Source organism: Galeopterus variegatus, unplaced genomic scaffold (assembly GCF_000696425.1).
Source record: "Galeopterus variegatus unplaced genomic scaffold, G_variegatus-3.0.2 Scaffold99, whole genome shotgun sequence".
Taxonomy (NCBI): Eukaryota; Metazoa; Chordata; class Mammalia; order Dermoptera; family Cynocephalidae; genus Galeopterus; species Galeopterus variegatus.
Window position 1 is genome coordinate 571026 of NW_007726210.1, and position 24543 is coordinate 595568.

The following is a 24543-nucleotide window of genomic DNA, read 5'->3' on the forward strand; positions in this document are numbered from 1 at the left end:
TTCACTTCCAGGTCCCTCCAGGCCTGCTCAGTGCTGGGTCCCCTGCAATGCACAGTGGCCTCACTGCCCAAATCTAAGCTCCTGCACCTCTTCAGCATGTCCCATTCTCACAGCACTGGCTTCACAGGCCACTCTCAGTTTGCCCTCTGTTTGTTTACCTCTATTGTCTTCTAACTTGCTAATCCTTCAAGATGTTCCAGGACTCTTCATTAACTTCCCTGTAGCTTCCTTTCAGCAGGTGTTTACTGAACACATAACTATGTTTCAGGCACTTGCCGAGCTTCAGAGGGAAGATGGAAATGAAAACTCATCATCCCAGCTCTCCAAAAGATCACAAACCAGATGAGAGATAGGTGGTAATAAATGATCTGACAGCATAGCAGATAGGATAAGGGCTATAATGGACATTTAAAAATATCCCACTTTTTAAAAAAAATCAAATTTATCCAGGTATAATTTACACTAAAATTGCACCCATTTTAATTGAAGTTTGTGAATTTTAACAAATGTATATAACCATGCAACCCCCACCACAACCAAGATGCAGAATATTTCTATCACCTCAGAACATCCCCCTGTGCCCCTTTCTAGTCAATCCCTTTATCTCCAGCCCCCACCAACCATGATCTGCTTCCTGTCACTATAGATTTGTTTTGCCTTCTCTAGACTTTCATAAAGATAGAATCTAACATTAGGTCTTTTTGTCTGGCTTCTTTCATTCAGCATAATTTTTTTGTGGCAATTCATCCACATTTTCACATGTATCAGTAATTTGTTCCTTTTTATTGCTGAGTAGTATTCCATTATATGAATACACTACAATTTATTTATTCACCAGCTGATAGACATTTGAGTTCTTTCCAGTTTGGGGCAATTATGAATATATCTGCTATGGATATTCTTGCACTTGGATAAGTCTTTCTATGGACATATTTCTTGTGGATGAAAACCTAGGAGCAGAATTGATGGGTCATATTATAGGTGTATGTTTAACTTTATAAATAAATTATATACCATTTTATTACACTCCCACCAGTAACATATGAAAATTTCAGATGCTCCACAGCCTCACCAAAACTTTGTATTCTCAGTTTTTAAAAAATTACAGCCATTCTAAAGGGTGTGCAGTAGCATCTCACTGTGGTTTTAATTAAAAAAAATAAAAATAAAAAGCACCACCTTTGATCTCTTAGTTCTTTTTCCTACATGCCAGGAGTTTAGGCCTAGTCCTCATTCTTATAAAGTCAAAGTTCTTTGGCACTTAATGGCCAACTTAACTACAGAGAGAGAAGCCACCTCTGAAGAGTATCTATTTGTCTTTGAGACACTGCAAGGTGGAGTTCTTATTGTAAATTAAAATGGCTGGAAGCCAGATTGTACGTATTCTTCCTTCACGCTCAGCTTTCCAGTTGCAATGACCAAAGACAGGTCATGAGGTATTCCTCTGCATACCCATCCTGGTATAGCACTGGTGCTAAACTTGACTTATCCCATCATTACTGCCATCTACGTAGGTCCCAATGGTGACTTACTATTAGAAAGTAAACCAGAACCAAGATTTTATGCCTGTGCTTAGAAACTATTTGCTAGAATATCCTGCATATTGCTTAGGATGCATGCTGTTTCAAGTAACAGAAATTAGTTTAAGTAAAGTGGGTAAACCTTGCTAACGTAATTGCAAAGTCAGAGTTCGGTAGCATTCAGAGCTGAAATGATTCAAGGGCTCAATGATGTTATCGTTGATGAAGTTTCTTTCCACCTCTTTTCTCTTCCTTTTAGTTACCATCATTCTCCAAGTGGCCCCCCTTGTGGTCACAAAATAGTTGCAAACAACTTCCTGGCTACATAGGAGTATTCCCTCAGTCTCTATCCAAGGACAGGACTGTTGCTTCCAAGAGCTCTATCAAAGGAGTAAGCATTAATTTATTTTTATTTTTATTTATTTATTTATTTTTGTCCTTTTTGAGACCGGCAGCACCGCGCTCAGCCAGTGAGCGCTGTGAGCATACCGGTCATCCCTATATAGGATCTGAACCCGTGGCAGGAGCGCTGCAGCGCTCCCAGCGCTGCACTCTCCCGAGTGCGCCACGGGCTCAGCCCGTAAGCATTAATTTAATCATTCCACAATGTATACATATATCAAAACATCACAGCATACCCCCCAAATATATAGAATTATTATTTGTCAATTAAAACATTTTTTAAAAAGGGAAAATATTTATTGAGCACCTATTGTGTGCCTTGTGCTTTAAATATATTTAATATAGGGCCGGCCCGGTGGCGCACTCGGTAGAGTGCGGTGCTTGGGAGCGGGGCGGCGCTCCGCCGAGGGTTCGGATCCCATATAGAGACCGTCTGCTCACTGGTTGAGCTCAGTGCGGGCGCGACACCGAGGATTGCGATCCCGTTACCGGTCACGAAAAAAGACAAAAAGGAAAAAAAAAAAAAAATATATATATATATATATATATATTTAATATAATCCTCACATTAACCCCAGCAGGTAATACGCTTGCTCTCCACACTTGCTAGCTGGATGAATTTTATCAAATTGCTTAACCTCTTTGTACCTCAGTTTCCTTATCTGTAAAATGAGGATAATCTAGTATCTACTTCACAGGGTTGTTTTGAGACTTAAGCAAGATAATAGATAGAAAGCCTTAACACAGTGCCTGGCATACAGTAAAGGTCCAGTATATATTAGGTATCACTCACAAAAAAGTGTAAGCAACCAAGCAAGCCCTGAGTCACATGACCGTCCCTGAACCAAGCACTGTGGCCAGGGGGTGATAATATGCTGATTAGCTTAGGCAGAGCCACATGCTCCCTTCCTAGAGTCATTGCGGGGTAGGACTCCTCCAGAGTACCTGAGCTGTAAGTGGGATACTGAATAAGAACGAGGGCTGCTAGATACTAAAAGGAGGGAGAAAAGATGTTGGGGAGGCAGCTGCTAGGTCTGCTACGTCCTGGGTTAATTTAGCTCTTCGGAATATGCTAACGACAACAAAAAATTCCGCCATGGACATGAAAATTTTCTCAAAGTGTATCTTCCATGTGGAATGTCTGCTCAGTCAACAACTTTCTTCCCATTCACCTTCCCAAGCTTCTGAAAAGTCATCACCACTATGATGCTAAGCACTTTCCACCAAGCCCTATCCTCTTTTATATTACACTACCTATTTTATATACTCTGATTTATAACAACATACATTATAATCTTCCCTATTATCCTAAGCCATCAACACTGGAACAGTTTTCTTCCTTTACAGCTGTCTGCTTACAATTCACATTTGGCTGCAGAATGTTGCCAGGAGAATGTTTACACAAGGCCAAGTTAACAAATGCCACCTTTCAGAATGCACTGGGTATGTGTGTGTGTGTGGGGGGGGGGCGCCTGGATCCTGGCACTATATGCCAGATTACTTTTTTTGTAAAAACCCATCTTTTCAATTAAATCTCAATAAAAGCCAATTTTTTTTCTGTGAAAGCTCATCTTTTCAATTAAAATAATAATTGTTTAGAGGACAAAAACATGAACTTTAAATTGATTTTCTACCCAGGGCTGCATCTTCAATGAGCATTTCTAAATGTCTGTGTTCTACAGAGATATTTTATGTACTTAAAATCTTTTGTGTGCTAATATTCTGAAGGGATTTCCCTGTGAAGAGAGCAATTTAAAAATCTAAAAATAAATGACTGATATTGAACATTCCTGTCTCTAGATTTTCTTATAGTTTTCAAATATTGGCTCAATATTTATCCTTTGGGGGTGTGAGTTGGAAATAGCACTGGAGAGGGATTAATTGCCAAAAGCATTTTATTGACTTGCCATAAGTAGGTAAATACAATAAAAAAAACAAAACAACAGTAAAAAAGTACCCAACTCCATGAAAGAGGATATGAAGGTTTTGGAAGGCCTGAGAGGTGACCTGGGGACGGCCAGCACAGACAACAGAGACGAGTTTAAGTACATTGTACACTATCCCTGTAATCATATTTTTCAAACCTCCAGAAACCAATTCTTCTTGTTATGTTGGCTGTATTGTGTGTGCATTTATTTTTTAATTCTCTCTTAAGAGAAAAAATTATAGCAAACTCACTTTGAAACTTAAAACTTCATATGAACCATGGAGAATCATTTTGTTTTCTAAAAATCCACACTTAGGGCTGGCCCGTGGCTCACTCGGGAGAGTGTGGTGCTGATAACACCAAGGCCACGGGTTCAGATCCCTATATAGGGATGGCCGGTTCGCTCACTTGGGAGAGCGCAGTGCTGACAACACCAAGACAAGGGTTAATTAAGATCCCTTTACCAGTCATCTTTAAAAAATAAATAAAAAATAAAAATCTACACTTAAGGTCTCTCAGCATGCAAAAGAGGAAATAATTTCTTCCATATTAAAAATAAAAGTTCTTTGTTGTTGTTCTGGTGATCTCTCAGGGTCACGTTACTGAAAAACCACAAGTAGCAAGATAGCAAGTGCCCCTGCATGGACACAAACCAGTCATTGTTCTTTTGAAACAGATCTCTTTCGTGCTACCGGTTCAAGAAAGACATAAAGCTGTAGTTTATTTGGAGAACATTTCAAAAGTGGTTTATGGTGTTTTTCACCCCAGAAGTTACTTCCTATAAATGTGGCCATGATTATAGAAATGACACACACATGCTCCCGTGGAACATGAAAGCAGGCTTCTTTCTGTTTCCAGAAACAGACCTTGGTGGGTTACTGTTTTTCTGCCTTTTATGGAAGCTAGATTGTAATATAAAGTACTTAAAAATCCCACAGGGTGTGTGGAAGGTGATTATGTACCTGTGAGTGTGACAGGGAGAGATGGACAGAAAGGCAGAGCACACACTCTGACTAGTTATTTCAGCTTTTCTGCAAAATCAGCAAGTGGGAGGCTGTCCTGGTGATGATTGGGACTCAGCTCCAAAAAGATCACAGCCCCAGTTGCCTGCAGGTCTGCATTGCGGATGCCCAACCTTCCATTGCTTACTGGATATTGGGCTCACTGTGGCTTTGTGTGCCCCCAAAACCCACCCACTCCCACACATCTGTACCTACACCCACCTCATTATTGGAGCCTCCTCCCCACCACTTCTTTGGACCTAGTTTACAACCCAAGAATGTTTTTCATTGGTACTTTCAAAGGTCTGGGGTAGGTGTTATTAGACACTGGAGAAATCTCCGCTCTCCTACATAGGCAGAAACAGAGTTGGATAAGGAATTAGAATTAAAAAAAATAGGTGGAGCAACACAAAAAACAAACAGAAAGAAACAGCACTGCTGAGCAAGTAAGAGACCAGAGGCGGAGGCTGTGGGGAGTCATGTCAACAGAGTGCATGGTTTCAACTCCCGTTCACTGTCATCAGCTGTGCTAACGTTTGTGTGGTTTTTTGTTTTTCAAAAAAGCTCATGTCGTGTCAAAAAATCACCCAAGATACACGGCTGTACCAGTAAGAACCGTCCTGCCTAAAAACACTTCCTCTAAGTGCACACCTGCCTTGCTGGTCTGATTTCTTCCCACCATCTGATAATATCTAATAACAACATTACAATATCTTCACACTGAAGATTTGAGATATTGAGACCTTTTGGTCCAATAGTTTCCACAAAATCTGGTACACATATCACTGTGGTCAGCAAGATGATTTTAAGGTATATTCAAGTATTTATCCTTTTTGTGTTTTTTTTGGTGGCTGGCCAGTACAGGGATCCCAACCCTTGACCTTGGTGTTATCAGCACCACGCTCTCCCAAGTGAGCTAACTGGCCAGCCCAAGCCTTTTAATGGTATATACTTATTCTAATATGTATTAGAAAAAAACATCATGAACACATTGGTCACTGCATTCAGTAGCACCAGTGAGCATGAGCTCATTATTAATCTCCAAGGCCAGACCTCGTTAAATATTTTCTAGACACTGATGATCTCCAGATTTGGAGAGATGACTCTCTCCTGCCACCCGTCGCTAGTGATTGTGGACAAGTGTCTCCTGACAATATCACATCTGAGCAGCCCTGAGAAGAGGAAGACTTCTCCATGGTGCCCAGCCTCTGGCTTCAACAGTAGAAGGTCTCCTTTCTCAAATCAGACACAACATTGGCTGGGATTTTTCAACATTTAATCAAAAAAGAATTTGGCGCTTTAAAAGTTGGGTTTACAAACTTGACACATTCTTAATATTAGCAGTTTATCTATTTATACATTGTCTAAGAAAATAAGATTTATGACGACATCAATGAGACACTTAATTCATTATAAGCTATAGCACTTTGCAAATAAGTATTCAATTTAATTATAACAAACCACTGAGCAAATTTAACTAAGTATATAAAAACATTAGTTAAATACAATTCTCTGGAAATATACATTATACCTACAGCTGTTTTTATAGTGAGATTCTTCTTTTTTTTTTTTCCTTTTAATTATCAAAATGGTAAATCACTGAATGGTCCTGGATCTCCATGCTATAAAACTGAAATATGTGTTTCCAGCATAGCAGATGGTGACCAGGAAGGCAAAGAACTGCAGAAAACAAAGCATAATAGAAAGGGTTTAGGGCACATTCTAATTAGTGAAAGTTATCATTTCACCTCCACTGAATCATGCACTCTCAACATTCCCTTGACTCCAGGCTTTCTCATCTAGAACTACTTTATATTGGTTCAATTACCTTCCTTTTCAAACAATTTCTGGCAATGCTGTTTTTATTTTTTGGAACATATCTGGAAAGCATGTAGTTTTGCTCAAATAACCACAGGGAATTCACTTAAGATGAATGTGGTAGCAGTGCAGCTGAGAAAAGTACTGTATATCATTTCTAATTCAGTGCAAGCAAGTTTAGACCTCAGATTGCTACAGGTCAGTTCCCACTGATGAGCGGAGTGGGCCAGAGTAAGCCCCAGCCCCACACGGTGTGTGTGTTGTGAACGGGGAGCGGGAAAACGCAGGCCCTTCTTGAGGGCAGCCACTACCCAGGACTAGCCCATTCGTGTGTGTGTCAACTTAAGTCCAGTCTCACCAAAGCTCATGCTTTTTAATGTCGTGTGCCCATGATCTACCTTTAGAGATTTTCAAATATAAACAAAAGTAAAGAATATAATGAATACCCATGCACCATCAATTGGCTTTAGCCATGATCATTTTGGCATTCCTGTCTAACTGCCTCCCCTCAACCCCCAAATAGGTTCCTTTTGGGGATGGGATATTTTATTTTAAGGCCAATCTCAGGGTAATTCTCTCTTTTTTTGGCTGGCCATGGGGATTGAACCCTGGACTTTGGTATTTCCAGCACCATGCTCTAACCAGCTGAGCTAACTGGCCAGCCTCAGAGGAATTCTTAAAACCAGTTTTTTAAACTGGAAAAGTAACACATACTTATGGCTTAAAAATGCAAACACATGAATTAAAAAGTAAAAGTTCCTCATTCTACTCCCCTCGTTTCCTAATCCCAGTCTCTGGAAGAAACCCCTACTGGGATATATTTTTCTAGGCATTCTCAAGGCATACATAAACATTTCCACTTAAAAAAAGTCAGAATCATATTATGTTCATTTTCTGCAACCTTCCCCCACTTAATAAACTGCAGGCAGCAGAATTATTCTTAGACTGTCTCAAATAATTTTTCTCCCTCAAATACTTATCTTGTTCCAGCCACTTGGTTTTCACTTAAGCAGCCTTTCAACCTCTTTTTACTTCAGGCTGTCAGGAGGCCCCACCAATTTTTAATGTTTTCAAACCATTTAACTAATTGCCACCTTGTCACTACTGCAAGTGGTTCTTTTTCCTGCAGATAACTTTCCCAAGCAGGCTTGGGGAGGGAGGAGGAGGAGGATCCAGGGGGATGAGCGGGCTCCCTTACCGAGGAGGCTGCCCAGCTGTTGAAGTTGTGACTGTCCCTCTCTGGGGAGACAGAAGATGCATCCACAACAGCGGCAGAGAGGTATAAGACGAAGGCACTGCCATTAAAGCACAGTCCCTGGGAAAGATAGAGGGGCAGAGTGTTTAGGAGTGAGGGAGGGTCTGGGTGCCTCCGGACCCCTCAGAAATAGCCAGAACTGCACCCCGGGTATGGTAAGGGGCCCAAGTGGACACCTGGGGAGGGTGGGGGATGAGGCTGTCAGAAGACAGCTGTCAAGCCTTGGCAAGGCAAGAGGAGGGGGTGTACACCAGCTCATATACCAGACATGACCCCTACCCCTGCAAGACACCCAGACCGCACTGTGCCCTTTCAGCCATTTCTCTTTAATTTGTTCTTGATCCTCATCTCATCCAGGGTTCAGCTGTGGTGATGTACTGGCTAAGGAAGGCAAATAGCAGCAGGGGCCACGGGGTGAGATCTGCCTCAGCCCACAGCCCCAACAGAAGCTGCAGCCCTTCAGCATGTCCTTGACATGGGCTGGGAGAAAGCTTCCACCAAAACAGGCCCAGCTGATTTTCTAACCCCAGCTCCAAGCAGGGAGGGATATTTAAGTGAGCTGTTCTGTCCCAGTAGCAAGTTCTTAAAAATAAAAAAGAGATTGTAGATATTATTATAGCCCTTTGGGAACTAATCTCGCTCTTGGCTTCACCTTATTTTTTCCTATTCTTAGAGAAGAGAGAGATGTAAATCCAGGTGGGTACTGGTTTTAGTTATATTTAAACTCTAAGAAACCATACTCTGAAATGTGCAAAGCCTGGTCCGGTCTGAGCACAGGTGAGGGGTGGGAGTGGGGTGGGGTGAAACCAATCACAGAAACAGATATAGGTAGGAAGAGGGATGAATCTCAAGGAGCAGGCCCCCTATGGGGGCCAAAATCATGTCTACCAATCCCTTCTCTGCGATCTTAGATTCCTTAAATGCTCTGAAAACCAAGAGTAAATTCGCAAGTAATTTGGCAGTAAAGGCTGACTTGAAATAACATGGAGCAATGTGGTCTTTATTATCTCTCTTAGCAGGAAAATTCACGTATTCTTGCAGAAACATTAATGTGTCTTATTACAGTGCTGCCCCAGACATGGGAACATGTGTCACATATTGTAGTAAATGCACCAAATGACCTCATTACCTTTCTAAACTTTGAAAAAAAAACCCTTAATTCACATCTGGCTCCAAAATTTCGAGTCAGGGATGTGGACTCATAACTACCTTTAAATTAGTGCTTCCCACACTTTAGGTGCCTAAGAATTATCTAGAAAAACTATCATGATAGATATTCCCAAGTCTTCCACAAAGTTTATAATGCAGTCAGACTGGAGTGGGGACTAAAATTCTGTGTCTCTAACAAGCTCCCAGTGATGCTACTGGTCCAGGAACCACATGCTGAGTAGCAAAATTCTAGGAGGCCCATTCAAGCACCAGAAGCCTATCAGCTGCCTTGGCACAAAGTCCTTGCCTGATGCTTGTCACACTCCTGATCAGCGTTGGGACACGACAGTAAGGACCAACATCTGAATCCCCCAGTCTGTCTAGTAAGAGATTCTGCTGGGCACTGGGTAATACACAAGTTTAGTCTGAGTCTTTAGTTGTTAACAGATGAAAACTTTTTGTAGTTTCCACTCTGGATATTCAGTTAACACCATTTACCCAACTCGCAAATGGTTTGGAAGTTGCAAAGGTGCTTCTGAGTTGGAACAGACAAACACCCCAACCAGAAGTCAGACATGTTGGACCTGTAGCTTCTGCCAGCAGCAAATAAAGTTTTAAAAATATGGCTGTAAACATTTCAAAATTGGGAGAGTTCACACAAACTCTGGATTCTCTTAAAAATAAACAGAAAAACAAAAGATTTAGGAATCCTGGGAGCACATTTCCAGCGTATTTCTTTGTGAAGTGAAGAGTATTCTCAAGTTGTTTAAGATGCTGAGTGTGTCTGAGTGGCAAGAATTCCCCACCCAGCTGAGTCCACTCACTTGTCTGACCTGTCTGCCCCTCACACATGTGTGTGTGCAGCTCCCTACCTGGGGGCTGACAGCCTTGCTTGAGGAGATGAATGATTAAACAGTTCTGGAGGGATTAAAAGTTCTGGTCTCCTGACTTCTGGTTGGGGTTCTTATCTACTGTGCAGGCAGAGGAGGCCTAAAGCAGGAGGAGATCAGAAACACTCTGGATGGAAGTCAAGAGACATGGACCCTTGCTGGGTGTGAATCTGTGCAGTCACAAGATGCCAAACCTCAGTTTCCTTATCTATAAAATGGGGCCATGCATGATAATGATAAATTCCGATAACGCAAGTCAAAGCACTGTAAAAACAGTGACAGCCAGAAGGGGGCATTGTTAATGTTTTAAAAAATACCATTAAAAGCAATATCTAAAATTTTTTAATGTAATAAATCAATGAAGGAGGTTAGGCTTGGAGGAAAGACTATATATGATCTAGCCTGGAGGTCAGCAAACTGGCCTATGGGCCGAACCTAGTCCACCACCAGTTTTTGTAAAGTTTCACTGGAACACAGTACCACTCATTGATTTACAAATTGCCTGTGGCTGCTTTCCTGCTGCAAGCATAGTTGAGTCATTGAGACAAATACAGTATAGTCCAAGAAGACTACAACACTTACTATCTGGTCCTTTACAGAGAAAGTTTGCCAACCTCTGATCTAGACAACATAACTGGAAACTGAGACTCAGGCAAAGGTGGGAACAAAGGTACTGATCATTCCTGCATCCCAGCAATCTCATTTGTGAAATAAGATTGTGAAAGCAGAACTGTCCAACTTCCTCTGTTTCCAAGTTCACAGTCACTTTCTTCAGGACCTACTTTAAGACTCTTCTTTCTCCAAAATGGCATTCTTTCAACTCTCCCACACCCTATGTGTGATTATTCCCACACCCTGTGTTACCATAGTAACTATCACTTCAAAGTACTCTTTTTTTTTTCCTTTTTGTCTTTTTTCGTGTCCGGCAACGGATCGCAACCCTCAGTGTCGCGCCCATACCGGACCAGGACCGGCAACGGGATCACAACCCTCAGTGTTGCACCCGTACCTCGCTCAGCCAGTGAGCGGGAACCGGGCTGTATGTGGGATCCGAAACCCTCGGCGCGACGGCGCACTGTAGCAGTGCGCCACCGGGCCAGCCCTCAAAGTACTCTTTTTGAATCCAACATCCAAATGAGTCTTTCCTTCCCAAGGCCCATCTGGGAAAGCAGGACACTGATTCCAACAAGACAGTTATGGGCACCTCATTTGGAATTACTTGTAGAACCTGCAACACTTTCTTGAAAACCTTAATGAAGAATTCTCACTTTTGGATTTGGGGAAACAGTCAAGAGTCAATCTGTCTTGTGATAGAAGATGATACTTTTTTTCTTGTGGGGCTTAACTTAGCTCTGAAGGCAACTCAGAAAGACCAAAACCAGGTACATCTGGAGCAACGACAGCACTGTTTGAAAGACTCCAACTTAACTTCAGTCTATAACTCACAAGTGGGCTATATTTCAAATTTGACTCATAAGTTAGTTGGAACTGGATATTTGGGCTTAACTTAGCTCTGAAGGCAACTCAGAAAGACCAAAACCAGGTACATCTGGAGCAACGACAGCACTGTTTGAAAGACTCCAACTTAACTTCAGTGTATAACTCACAAGTGGGCTATATTTCAAATTTGACTCATAAGTTAGTTGGAACTGGATATTTTTCTGATATATTGTTTGAAAACAAACAAAAATAATATAACTTTAGAGCTCCATTTTATACATATACACATGTGGTACCACTTGGATTTTTTTTTTAATCATATGGCCACTTCAAGTTCTCCAACAAGATTGCCAATGCTCCAAAGCCAGGGGAACCTTGCCTTCTACTCTATGAATCCTTTTAGGATATGCGTTTGATCTTCAGAATGAAGCTAAATGTCACCTCCTCTCTGAAGAGTTCCCAGCTGTCTGAAGCTAAGGGGACACCTTCCTTCACACTTTGTACATGTCCCTGCTTTTGCACGCAGCACAGGGTACTGAATCTACTTCTCCCTAGGCTGTGCGTTCACCTTTGTTTATGCTGCATGCAGCACAGAGCCTGGAGCAGGACAAGCATCCAATCAACCCTTACTAGTCTTGCTTCCAAATGTGAGGACACCTATTTGAAAACAATAGTTTTCACTTTTCATTCTAGTTCTTTGCACACAGTGTGCTCCAACATCAAAGAGCTGTGCTGTGCAAAGGGTTAAGGCCTCAGTCCCAGGAGAGATTTGAAAAAAGGAAGATCGGCAGAGGCTGGTGCCTTGACAAACCTGTTTCCAGGTGACATTGTTTACAGGGATCTAATAAAATATGAATCTACATAAGTGAAGCCAGCTATTCTTGATTCAGTCTTTTGACAATTGGTTTGCTATTGTGCCTGAAAGGAATTTCTGGACCTTCCACCATGGCCAGTTTCACACTCAGAGGTAAAACACTCAAGAGGTGATTAGATAATGCTGAAATTAAGTGCTGTGTTGGGTTTTTCATGACTTGGCCCACCCCATGTGGACAGAGAGATGATCTTGAATTGATTAGAGGAGGACTAAGTGCCATCCTTCATAGTGGGCACTGGACCAGAACAGCACCCAAGGCTTCCTTACCACCGTTGTCCAGGGCACCTGGGGAATCCTGGTGTAGGTCATTGTTATGTAGACAATGAGGAAGAAGACGGTGAGGACCCAGTAAAACACAGCTACAAACATGACCCAGCCAAATGCAGGGACCCGGAAGTACTCAGTTCCAGCAATAAGTGTCCATACCAGCAGTCCTAGGACCTGAAAAACAGCAGAAGCAGTGGAAAAGAAAGGAGAAAATAAAGAAAAAGAAGGAAATAAGAACAGAGAAAAAAATCATTATACAGAGTGTCAATTATAATTTTCATGCATATACACTCACGACTTAAAAATATAATAAGGGTTGCAAACTCATGTGCCTATGAACACCAGGAGGTAAGATAAACGAACATAGCAGGGAGGGTTGGGACCACAGGAAATAAGAAAACCTAAGTCTCGCTTTAAGGGGGTAATCTCTACTCAGCTCCAGCCAAATGTTGTGGGCTGGTTGCACCAGATGTTCCTTTTTCTTTTCCCAGGAGAAAACAGAAACTCAAGTCTGTAGATGATCATCTTGATTTTTAAATATTGTCACTAAGAGTCTTAGAATACCATGTGGAGTAAAACAACATCCGTGGCTGGAATTTGCTCACAAGCTGATATGTGTCAGGGAAACAAGACTGCAGGTCCACTCAGAGGTCATCCCTGGGAATGACTTGCTCTCAAGGCGTGAACCCTGGGCAGTCCCCATCTGCTACTACTGCTCTCCTTGCAGACGGCAGGTAACACAAGGCCTGAGAGTTTTCAGAAGGGAGAACGAGCAAGGGCCTAGTCCAAATATAGGCACAGCAATTTATCACAGGTTACACATTTATTCCAGCAATGGCTGTCCCACTCTTCACCACTGCTGATGAGCAAAATCAAACCCAAAGCCAAATCCACATCACTCGATGACTAGAGGACCTCATCAAGGAAAAAGGAAATTCATTTAAACTGTAACTGTCTTGAGTCCTGAACAAAGGAAGGCCAGAGCAAGGTATGCACTTACATTCTGGCACCTTCCAGGAGGCACCTTCCAGGACCAGGAGGACTTTATTCCTGAGTCATGAAAAAGTTAGTATCTGAACCACGGGTCCAGGAGACAGCATCAGGAGTCTGGGGTGGGCTCTGGCTGCAAGTCCTGGTATGCTGTGTGACTCAGGACAAAGTATTTCATTTCTATTTTAGCTTTCTTTGTGATATTTGGAACAAAATACTAAAGTAATGTTAATGCCAAAGCTGGGAAGATAGAGTTCACTCATTTGTTTAACACTTCAGCACCTACAGTATGCCAGGCTACTGCAGGATAGAGTGGGATACAAACTGAACAGACTCTGCTCACAGACAACTTCAAGTCCAGTGGGGAGAAATAACTGACAGGTGTGAAAGACACTATGAAGGAAAACAAAGGGTATGATAAGGTCTATAGTGGGGGGACATAATCTTGCTGGCAGGCATGGAAGTGTCAGAGAAGGCCATGCTGAAGAACAACCAGAAGACTAAGAGATAGCAAGACAGGTGGGAAAACAGTGTTCCAGGCAGAGAGCACAGCACGGGCAAAGGTCTGGACGTGGCAAGGGCTTGGCTGCCTTTTGGAATCTGTAAGAAAGTGTAGTAAATTAGGACCTTGGTGTAAAACATTTAGAGAGGTTGGGGAGGGTCAAATTATGTGAACCTAGGAAGCCTAAGGATGTTGTACTTTATCCAAAGGGCGGTGGGAGGGTTTTAAGCAAGAGAATGATAAGATTAAGTTTTATAAGATCACTCTGGCTGCATGTGGAGAACAGACATGTGCTGGGGTAAAGGGTGGGTGGGAAGAGACAAGTTCGGAGACTGCTGCAATAATCCAAGTGGGAGAAGATGATGTCTTCAAGACCAAGAAGTGATTATTGAGCAGCAAGTGAATCCAAGACAAATTTCAGGAGTAGAGATGACTCTAATAAATTAGATATGGGGGTCGGGGTGGGAAAGGAGAGGATAAAACAGAATGACCGCCAGGTCTCTGGAAGGATTTACAAAGTGGATTAGGGTTTCATGTGTTCAGTGGCAACAATGAAAGGGGAACAGGTTGAGGGATATGCTGCTCATGAGCTCAGTGAACACTGCAGGGAGAAGACTTTCAGCACTTCTTTAAGAAGGATGACATCCCATGTAGTGGATTGAATTATGTCCCCCCAAAACTCCCTGCAGCTTGAATTGTGTCCCCCAAGTTTTATGTACTAGAAACTTAGCCCCCACTGTGACTGTTAAGAGGGTGGGAAATGCTACTATGGCAATTGAAAGGGGGAGCCTCGAAGAGGTGATTGGATTGTAGGACCATGCTGTAGTGAATGGATTAAAAACGGTGGTCAGGGGTGTGGTTCTGAGGGCTTTAAAAGAAGGGGAGAGTCTGTCTTTCTCTCTCTCTGCTCCTACCATCTTGCAATGGGAGGCCCCTTGGTCACTGACGCCACCACCAGATGGACATTGGACTTCCCAGCCTCAGAAACTGTAAGCAATAAATTTTGTTTTTCTTTCTAAATTACCCAGTCTCAGTTCTCTGTTATAGCAACACAAAATGGACCAATACATCCTGTGATGGTCATTAAGCCCCTCAGATGGCTTCCAGGGGACATCTTAAACTGTTTCCCAGGAGAAGCCACCTCTCTGTCACAATTTGGATGTTTATGCTGGGGAGCAAGTAACAGGCTCTCAATGTTGCTGTTTCTTCCTCTCTTCAGAGTTTAGTGTGAACATTCTTATGTCTGCTTGCTTGTATATAAATTCCAAAGAAAAGACACCTAATGGAGATGTGTTTTTGTGCCTACATCTGATCTGTGGCAACAAAATTTATCAACAGTGAAGATGCAAAGAGCAGGTGGAATTCCAGAAGTCGCTAAGCCTCACACTAATGGATTTGGGGCCTGAATTCATCCTGACAGGTAATCTATACACATATATTTGACATTCTGTTGCATCAGTAAGAGTGGTAAGAGACGTAACCCAGCATCTGAGACATTTTGGACTTCTTGATTCAAACAAAGAGGGAGATAATGGCCCTTTGTTGATGATTCACACAGGAAAGTGGGTGAAGAGGCATTGAAAATGTGCTCGTGTGTCCCTCCCTGTGATCACAGGGTTTGAGATTTCCAGCACAAGCTTGTGTCCAGCTAAACAGGCTCGACTAACAGCTCTTGGCTCTGAATGCAAAACGTTTTTCATTATTAAAGCAAGCGGAGCCTACTTTCCAGAGCTGCATTGTCTAATTTGCTAGCAGTGCTCATCTTTAGACAAAGGGACAATATTGTTAATGAGCTATCTCTCAAAGAACAGGAATACTTGACTCATGACCTCATCAGCAAACATCATAAAAAGAATGTCTCTGTCAAGAAAAGCATTGTTCTACCAAAGTGAATTTCCTAGGCAGCTGAAATACACTTAGAAGCAAACCTTTTATCTCCCACTAGAACGAATACTGATGAAAATCACTTTACAAGAATGTTATTCATGCCCTGCTGAATGTGCGTGTGTTTAAGACAAACCCTAGGTTTTTATTTGCTTAGACTACAAAAATACTGTTTATTTTTTCCCTGATAAATATTTTTTAGGCTAAGATTTTTTTTGAATGACCAAGCCAAGACCTTAAAAATATTTCAAAAGCGATAAATGCAGGTAAAAAATTAACACAGCAGCATATAAAGAAATGACAATCCCCATTCCTACCCACCAGTTGTAAATTCAAGAAGAACAAATATACACAATTTTGTATCTACCTTTCCTAACATCTTTCCTTGCACTTACAACGACCACCTGCATGTCCTTTTCTTTCTCCCTTATAAATATGGATCGCTCTGTACATGGTGCCTAACTTACTTCTTTTAATCAACAATACCATGGACCTTCCTTCCACGCTACTACATACAGATTTCAACAGTTACTCAGTTTTTCATAATTCATATAACAAGTCCCCTCCTGACAGAAATTTGGGTCTCCTTTATGTCTGTACACAAATGCCCAACGAACACTCTTATAATACATATCTCTGCATATCTGAGTTCCAGGACAGATTTCTAGAAGCAGAATTTTTAAGCTTTAGAGGTACTACCAAATTGCTCTCCAAAAACTTGACACTTACTTATCCTCTCATCGGCGTACACAGGCTATTCACTTCTACCCTCACCAGACTAAATTCCCTTGTTTCAAATGATTAAAAACTCCATTAAAAAAAAAAAAAGCCACACGTTTTGCCTTTCACTACTTTATTTAAATACAGCATAAAGAATACAAATGCCAAGTGAACAGCTTGGTGAATTTTCACTAGCTGAACCTGTGTAACCAGCATGCACCTCAAGAGACAGAACACAACCAGCACCTGGAAATCTCACCCCCACTTCTACTTACTCTTTCTCTCCTCGAAGGGCAGGAACTGTCTTGATTTCTGTTCTCTAGATTAGTTTTGCCAGTTTTTGATCTTCATATAGATGGAATCCTATAGTATGTACTCTTACGTTTGGCTTCTTTCACTCAACACCATGAGTTGACCATGACCTGAATGTAGTTCCTTCATTCTCCTGGCTGCTCAGCAGTGGCTCTCAGACGTGAGTGATCATCAGAATCACCTGAAGGGCTTGCAGACCAGACTGCTGGGTCCCTCACCCAGAGTTTGAGGTTCAGGTCTAGGATGGGAGCTGTGAGTTTGCATTCCTAGTAAGTTCCCAGGTCATGCGGATGCTGTTGGTCCAGCAGTTGCACGTGAAGAACCACGAATGTATATATTCTTGTGTCTGCTTTAACTTGCACTTTCCTGACCAGTGGTGAGAATGGGAGAGCATTGTTTCAAATGCTTATCAGCTACTTATAGTTCTTGCCTTATTTATTGATATGCTTTTAAAAAGCACTTTCTGATTTGTAGAGATTTTTATGGAGGAGGGATCATAATCAACTACTTATGTGGCAAATATTCTTCCCCATCCAGTTGCTTTTTAACTTTATGTGGTCTTTTGTCATATGGAAATTTAAAATTTTTACATAGTTAATTGATTACTCTTTAACTCTTCTGCCTTTTCTTTGGTAGGTTTTTAATTTTAATTTTATTATTTCTTACATTCTAAGATGTCGCAGATCAGTGGGGGGTAGGGGCGTAATAACTTCGTATAGCATACATTATACTGCAGAGCAGTGGGGGGTAGGGGAGAGGGGAGGAAGATGAAGGTAGGGGTGGGGGGTGGGGCTGGCCCACAGCCAGCTCCTTCTATGGCCTGGTTGCTGATGTGGGGGGACGTGCATAGGTGAGGCCCTCAGCCCCTCTACCCTGGTTCGGGAGCCGCGGGGGCTTCTAGCTCTTCTAGGTTTTATAGGTGTTCTTTGGTGGTGTTAGACCTTTACTGGTTAATATCAGAACTTTGATCTGTGGGTGTTTTGTGTTTTTTTTAAGTTCTGTGTTGGATTATTAGCTACCCCCACCACTTAAACTCTGCACTGGAACTAATTTGTTGTCCTTTGCTTACTTCTAAAATGGGGGAACTTCCTGTACGGACCAGCACTTGAGCCCTGTGGTTGAGCTAAATTGCTGCTTTGCTGCTGATTCCCTAGGGATGGCATTTTGTGCTGCTCAGATTTTAATTGTTGACCTTGTATGTACTTGGCAGAGCAGTGGGGGGTAGGGGAGAGGGGAGGAAGATGAAGGTAGGGGTGGGGGATGGGGCTGGCCCACAGCCAGCTCCTTCTATGGCCTGGTTGCTGATGTGGGGGGACGTGCATAGGTGAGGCCCTCAGCCCCTCTACCCTGGTTCGGGAGCCGCGGGGGCTTCTAGCTCTTCTAGGTTTTATAGGTGTTCTTTGGTGGTGTTAGACCTTTACTGGTTAATATCAGAACTTTGATCTGTGGGTGTTTTGTGTTTTTTTTAAGTTCTGTGTTGGATTATTAGCTACCCCCACCACTTAAACTCTGCACTGGAACTAATTTGTTGTCCTTTGCTTACTTCTAAAATGGGGGAACTTCCTGTACGGACCAGCACTTGAGCCCTGTGGTTGAGCTAAATTGCTGCTTTGCTGCTGATTCCCTAGGGATGGCATTTTGTGCTGCTCAGGTTTTAATTGTTGACCTTGTATGTACTTCCTAGTCTTGTGAGAGCCGGTGCACCTGGGTTGTGTGGAAACTCTGGTCTGTGCCTGAGTCTTTTTCAGCAAATTGCATCCCCCACACTTCTATATTCCTGCCCAGTTTTCACTGAGTGGTCCTGCACTGATTGGGGGGCAGACCAACTGTCCATGCTGTGCCCCAACCTTCCCCTGCTGGACCCATCTCCCCAACCTCCTACACTCCAAACACTTCCCATGGTAGAAAAAAAAAAAAAAAAAAAGTATCCTAGAGAGAAAGGATGTTGTAACAGAGAAACAGAAACAGGAGGGAAGAGGTTAAAGGTAAAGCCAGAGGTGTAGCAAGTGGCTATCTCTTTGTCTTAAGCCTTTTAATTCTATAAGTATTTGGCCACCCCACTGATACCAGTTGATTCCCTAGAATTTTCTGGCTAAGACATCTGCAGTAACAGTAGTTTTGGTGCTTTCTAATATGAAGTTTCTTTTTCCTGTCATTGTATTGGCTAGAATCTCCAGAACCATCTTCCAGAACATAAGTGACAGTGGCCATCCTTATTTTATTCTATCTTATCATTAATTTTGATGTTTCACATTTTTATGATGTGTATGGTTGGTTTTTAATAGATGATGAATACCTTTTATCAAGCTAAAAATTTCTATTTTTTAGTGAGCTAAGGTTTCTTCCCCAACCTCTCCCCTGAACAATAGGATAATGAGCTCAGTCAAATGTATTGTCTCTATCTCCTGTTTAAAATTAAATACAGAATTTCTAGTACAGCTAAACCTTTTGATGACCCAGGGTCAACACGAACACTGAATATTTCAGTTACCACTTTGTGCTGGAGAATGAGATTGCTTGTCCCTGTTCTGAATGGGACCAGGTAACTGTGCTTTTCTTTTTCCTTTTTTTTTTTTTTTTTTTTTTAAGATGACCGGTAAGGGGATCTTAACCCTCGACTTGGTGTTGTCAGCACCACACTCAGCAAGTGAGCTAGCCGGCCATCCCTATATGGGATCCGAACCCGGAGCCTTGATGTTATCAGCACCACACTCTCCCAAGTGAGCCACGGGCCGACCCGTAACTGTGTTTTCCTACGAAGAAATTTTTTAAAATTCAAAATCAACTGTCACCTCTTGTGGCTCTCGGTGAGCTGAGTCCAACAGTTCTCTTTTGCCCTAGGTGTCTGCACACCCTTACCCCCCACATCATCTTTATTCTAGTATTCTATGGACTAAGAAAACAGATGCCTAGATTTTTAAAATTATATGAAAAGACAAAATAAGTTTATCCTTGAAGACTCTCCTGTGGAGTCTAGTCTATGAGCTTTGTGACAGCTATTCTGCTGCTCAGAGGAATTATCTGATGGCAGCATTAAAGGGTCTCATTTATTCAAACACCTACTGAGCATCTATTATGAGACAGGCACTGTTTTCCAGGCACTGTTGGTGGGGCGGGAAATGCTACATTGCTAGAGCATATGAGTTGGCCGATTTTTTACTTTAGTCTTGACTGGCAGGAGCACCATTATTACATCTGCACTTCAGCCTTGAAAACAGGTGACTTTTGAAAATTAACTAGGTTACCCTAGGAGCAATGTACCAGCTGTTCCCAGTTGGCTTAGCTCAGGGGAACTGCATTGTTCTAGGTGTAAGCTCAGCACAACTCTGTAATACCTCACTAGACTTTAAATCATTTACCATATTAATTCCTTGCAATGAGGCGTCACTGGAAATCAGCTATTATAGATTTATTCTTATATGCACACCTTACACAAGAGAACCAGCCAGTATTAGTATACCTGGCTGCTCTTCTCCTAACATACATTTAATATGGCACACATGTGGCAACATTCATTCATTGAAAAACCTGAGTTTTCACTGGCAGTGCAATGAAGGGGGGAAAACAGAAATGGTCTCTGCCCTAGGAGAAGGTACATCACTCGATATTTAATTATAAACCGTGATAAGTCCCATTAAAAAAAAACAGGTGACACCAGAATGTAAAGCACAGGACCCAACTAAGTCTGGACGGTCAGAGGAAGTCTGAGATTTAAATAGGTTGAACAGGAGTTAGCTAGGCAAAGTGTAGGTGGTACAGCCTAGCTGGTGACATCAGTCTTCCATAGGTCCCAACCTATTACATGGAGACCACATGGAGGTCCAGTTTCAGAGGAGGCTGGCCCGTGGCCTGGCATTGGACATCAGTCTCCAAGGATGGCACCTTTTCTTGAAATCAAGGCTTATTCCATAAGAATGTTAGAACTGAAATTGATTAACTACTCACTTTACAGGTGAAAGCAAGTTCCAGAGATGTTGAGAAGCAACTAGCCTAGAGTCACAGAGCTAGTTAGTGGCTGCTGTAGATTGCACGCCCCCCCAACTTCACTGAGGCTTAATTCCCACTGTAATTGTTGAGGGTGAGAGATCCTATTATGGTAATTGAAAGGTGGTACCTTGAAGAGGTGACTGGAGTGTAGGACCATGCAGTAGTGAATGGTGGTCAGGGGTGTGGTTCTGAGGGCTTTAAAAGGAAAGTCCACCAGGAGCTCTCTCTGCTTCCACCATCTGCAATGTGAACCCCTGGGTCACCGTTGCCAACACCAGATGTGTTCCTTGGACTTTGGACTTCCTGGCCTCAGATACTGTAAGCAATAAATTTCATTTTTTTTAAAACAAATTACCTAGTTTCAGGTATTTTGTTATAAGCAACAAAAACGGACCAAAATAGTGGCCAAAGCAGAACTAGTGGTCAGCTGTATCTTCTAGTCTGGTGTATTTTAATATACACTACAGGCTTGGTTTCTTTATTCCCCAGTCCTTCCTCTTCTCCGTCCTCTGGCTGGCATGATGCTACCACTCATGGTAATCGTAGAATGAGAGGCAGAATTTGCTTAGTGGGGAAAATCACACACTTTGAAGTCAGCCTGTCTGAGCTCTATTCCCTGCCCTTGGGCAAATTCCTAACCTGAGTGTCAGTTTCCTCATCTTTAAAATGGGCATATCAAAGTATTCTTCACAGAGCTGTGGGAGGACAAAAGGAGTTAAGTAATGTATGCACACAGTGCTTGGCACCAGCTCAGTGTTGCATCAGTTATTACTATTATGCTAATACTGCTATTGGGGTTTACAGTGACTCTCAGGAGTGCCTCCCCTCTTCCTTTCTCAGCTAAAAGACTTACTTTTCTCTGTAATCCACTTTTTTTTACATTTGTATGGAACCAAGAAGTCTTACCTATTTCCAGCTCCCTGGATATATGGACTGAACTTGAGGGCTCTCCCATGAGCATTAAGCCAACGAGATGTCAGGCTAAGTGTACTGTGAATGTCTGACCCTTAGGCTCTGTCCTCCCTGCCCATTGTGGACACTCTGAATGCCACAAGATCCACCTCAAAGCCATGTTTACCATGCCCTCTGTTCCTATTTGGTTAAGTGGTATAATGCCAAGGCCATCTGGCCTGATAGAAAGATTGAGGCTTTGAATTCTTACCACCTGTGTGACTAGGCAAATAACCTTCATTTAGTCAACATGTATTTATTGAGCACCTACTGTGTGCCCAAGTCCCAGGTAATAGCATAATATCTACTACAGAGTATACAAGTGTTTCACACGCCTTATCTCATTTGACCCAGCTAGCCTCCCCCCAAAGTATTTTTATCATGACCATTTTATAGACGGAGAAACTGAGGCACAGAGAGTTAAACAGCTTAGTTTAAGCTTTTAAACTATTTACTACATATGGATGTTATGTCCCAAGTCATTTAACTTTTCTGTGCCTCAGTTTCTTCATCAACATATATGGATAATACATATTTTCTAAAATTCACATGATGAGACAATATGCTGTACAAATGATAGCTACTATTGTGATTGATAACTGAAGAAAATAGAGCAGTTTGGGAGGCCATAAACCTGACCTTGAGGAATAGCCATGTACAGTGCTGAAGAGGCACTTGAGACAAAGTGCTTGAGACAAAGCAGCTGGCTCCTGCTGTTTTCTTGCTGTATTAGGGATGCAGCATTACCTAGAATGCCAGCCTCCATCCCCTCCCAAGTGCAAGGCCCTGGGCATAAGCAGGTTCTAGTAAAAGTAGCAGATGCCTTGATGCAAACCCACCCTCAGTTCTGCAAAACAAGATGCCCAGAAGCTGCCCACTGACATTGGGCCACCAGGGAGTGCCATCTTCAGATTGGATAGGGCCAATCATTACAAGGCCTTTTTAATCTTTTGGTGTCTCACATGGCACCTTGGTTAGAGACAACAGAAAACAGGATGGCAGCTAATCCCACTTGCTTTGATGGCTTACATATCCAATTCAGAGTGTATGCTGTTCTTAATGAATTCTAAGAAATTCTGAAAGAAAGTTGATATATTATAGAGGTTGACATAAGAGTCATTTCAGGTCAGTAAACACATTGTGAGTACCTGCTATATGCCAGGTACAGAGCTGGGTGCTCAGGGAACAAAGGTGAGTGAGGCACGAGGTCCCTGCACCTGAGGAATTTACCATCCAGCATGAGACACAAACACAATTTAGTTCTTTTTTTCTTCATCAGAAGTTGTTAAATTTTGGCTCACTGCCTGTTTTGTATAGCTTTGTACAGCCATGCTCACTCATTTGTGTATTAGCTATGGCTGTTTTCCTGCTACAACAGCTGAGTACATGGCCTCTTGGCTACAAGGGCTATGTTTACCATCTGGCCCTTTACAGAAAAGGTTGCCAATCCTGTTTACTGTCACACGTACTCTCTGCACGAGGAAATATACACACATGCACATATGCACACATACTTATGTTTTTGTTACCTGCTTGTTCCAAATAAATCAAATTATTAATACATCAAGACAGAGAAGATGATAGGACAAAAGCATATACCCTCCCTGGACCATCAAGGACATTTTCCTCAAGTTGACCTCTCCCTATATCTGCTGAATTTTTTCTTTCTAGAGTTGAGGGGGATCTTTAAGATCTTCAAGCCAGTCATCTCTACTCCGCTTCCAAGTTTGCTCTTCTGTTCCGCAGACACGGCGACCGTCTCCATTTATCCACTAGAGGGTATCAAAACACCACTTATGAAAGATTAAGGCACTACAGCTGACCCTGTTCAGTGGAGAGATTAGTTTCCCAACTGTCTGGATGACCTCCTACACTTAAAACACACTGCACAGAGGTGGCAGCATGTGCAAGAATAAACTTGATTCTCACCATTAGTACCAGATGTTGCCTGTTAATAGGTCTGAGAAGAAACGTAGTCAGTTGGCTTAGATAAGGATGAATTAATATAAAGACTTGGAAGGGTGAATTTAATCCATGAGTTCAGTCTCCTCCCTGAGCCCCTGCCGAGTTTTCACTGAAGTGTGTTTAATACTCTGTGGGGTCTTCTACACTCTGTGCAGAACATTGATGACTGCAGCCAAGGGGCTTCAAGCCTTCCCACTTTAACAACGCACCTGGCTTCTTTGGGCCTCTGCTAGCCAATCTGGGAAATGGGGAGAGTGGGATTAGAAAGGCAGTTCTTAAATGGGAGTGGGGGGTCCCCCCTGCACGTAGGAATCACCTGGGGGAATTTCAAACCATGTGGTCATCTTTCTACTTTCAAACATGCCATGAGAGTGGCCTTCTCTGACCCTTTTTCAAGTACTACTCTAGGAATCCCTTGGAGGCTCTGAAGCAGAACAAAGCTTTAGGCCTCAGTGTTGCTAGTGATTTATGACTTATCTTACTCTTGCTTAGGACTTCAGTCTGACATTCTACAATCAACTAAAGATGAGCACTGAGGCAATATCACAGGACCTTGATATTCCCAGCTGGCAATGGAATGGAAATCTGCATAATGGGCAGGTTTTAAGATATACCTACAAATTCTTCAATGCTCCTCTTGAATGCGGGCTGGACTTAGCATCATTTCCACCACACTCTGTTCATCAGAG

General features: G+C 42.3%; 1 protein-coding gene across 1 annotated transcript in view; it reads right to left on the bottom strand.

Annotated features, from left to right (window-relative positions):
- Positions 1–6109: 6109 nt before the first annotated feature.
- CMTM8 (CKLF-like MARVEL transmembrane domain containing 8) overlaps positions 6110–24543 on the bottom strand; it is a 95875-nt gene continuing 77441 nt past the window's right edge. The window contains exons 2-4 of the mRNA XM_008583683.1: positions 12544–12717; positions 7867–7983; positions 6110–6530 (exon numbers count right to left, since the gene is read on the bottom strand). Of these exons, the coding sequence (XP_008581905.1) occupies positions 6447–6530; positions 7867–7983; positions 12544–12717 (375 nt within the window). The 3' untranslated portion in view covers positions 6110–6446. The remainder of the gene's footprint in view (positions 6531–7866; positions 7984–12543; positions 12718–24543) is intronic.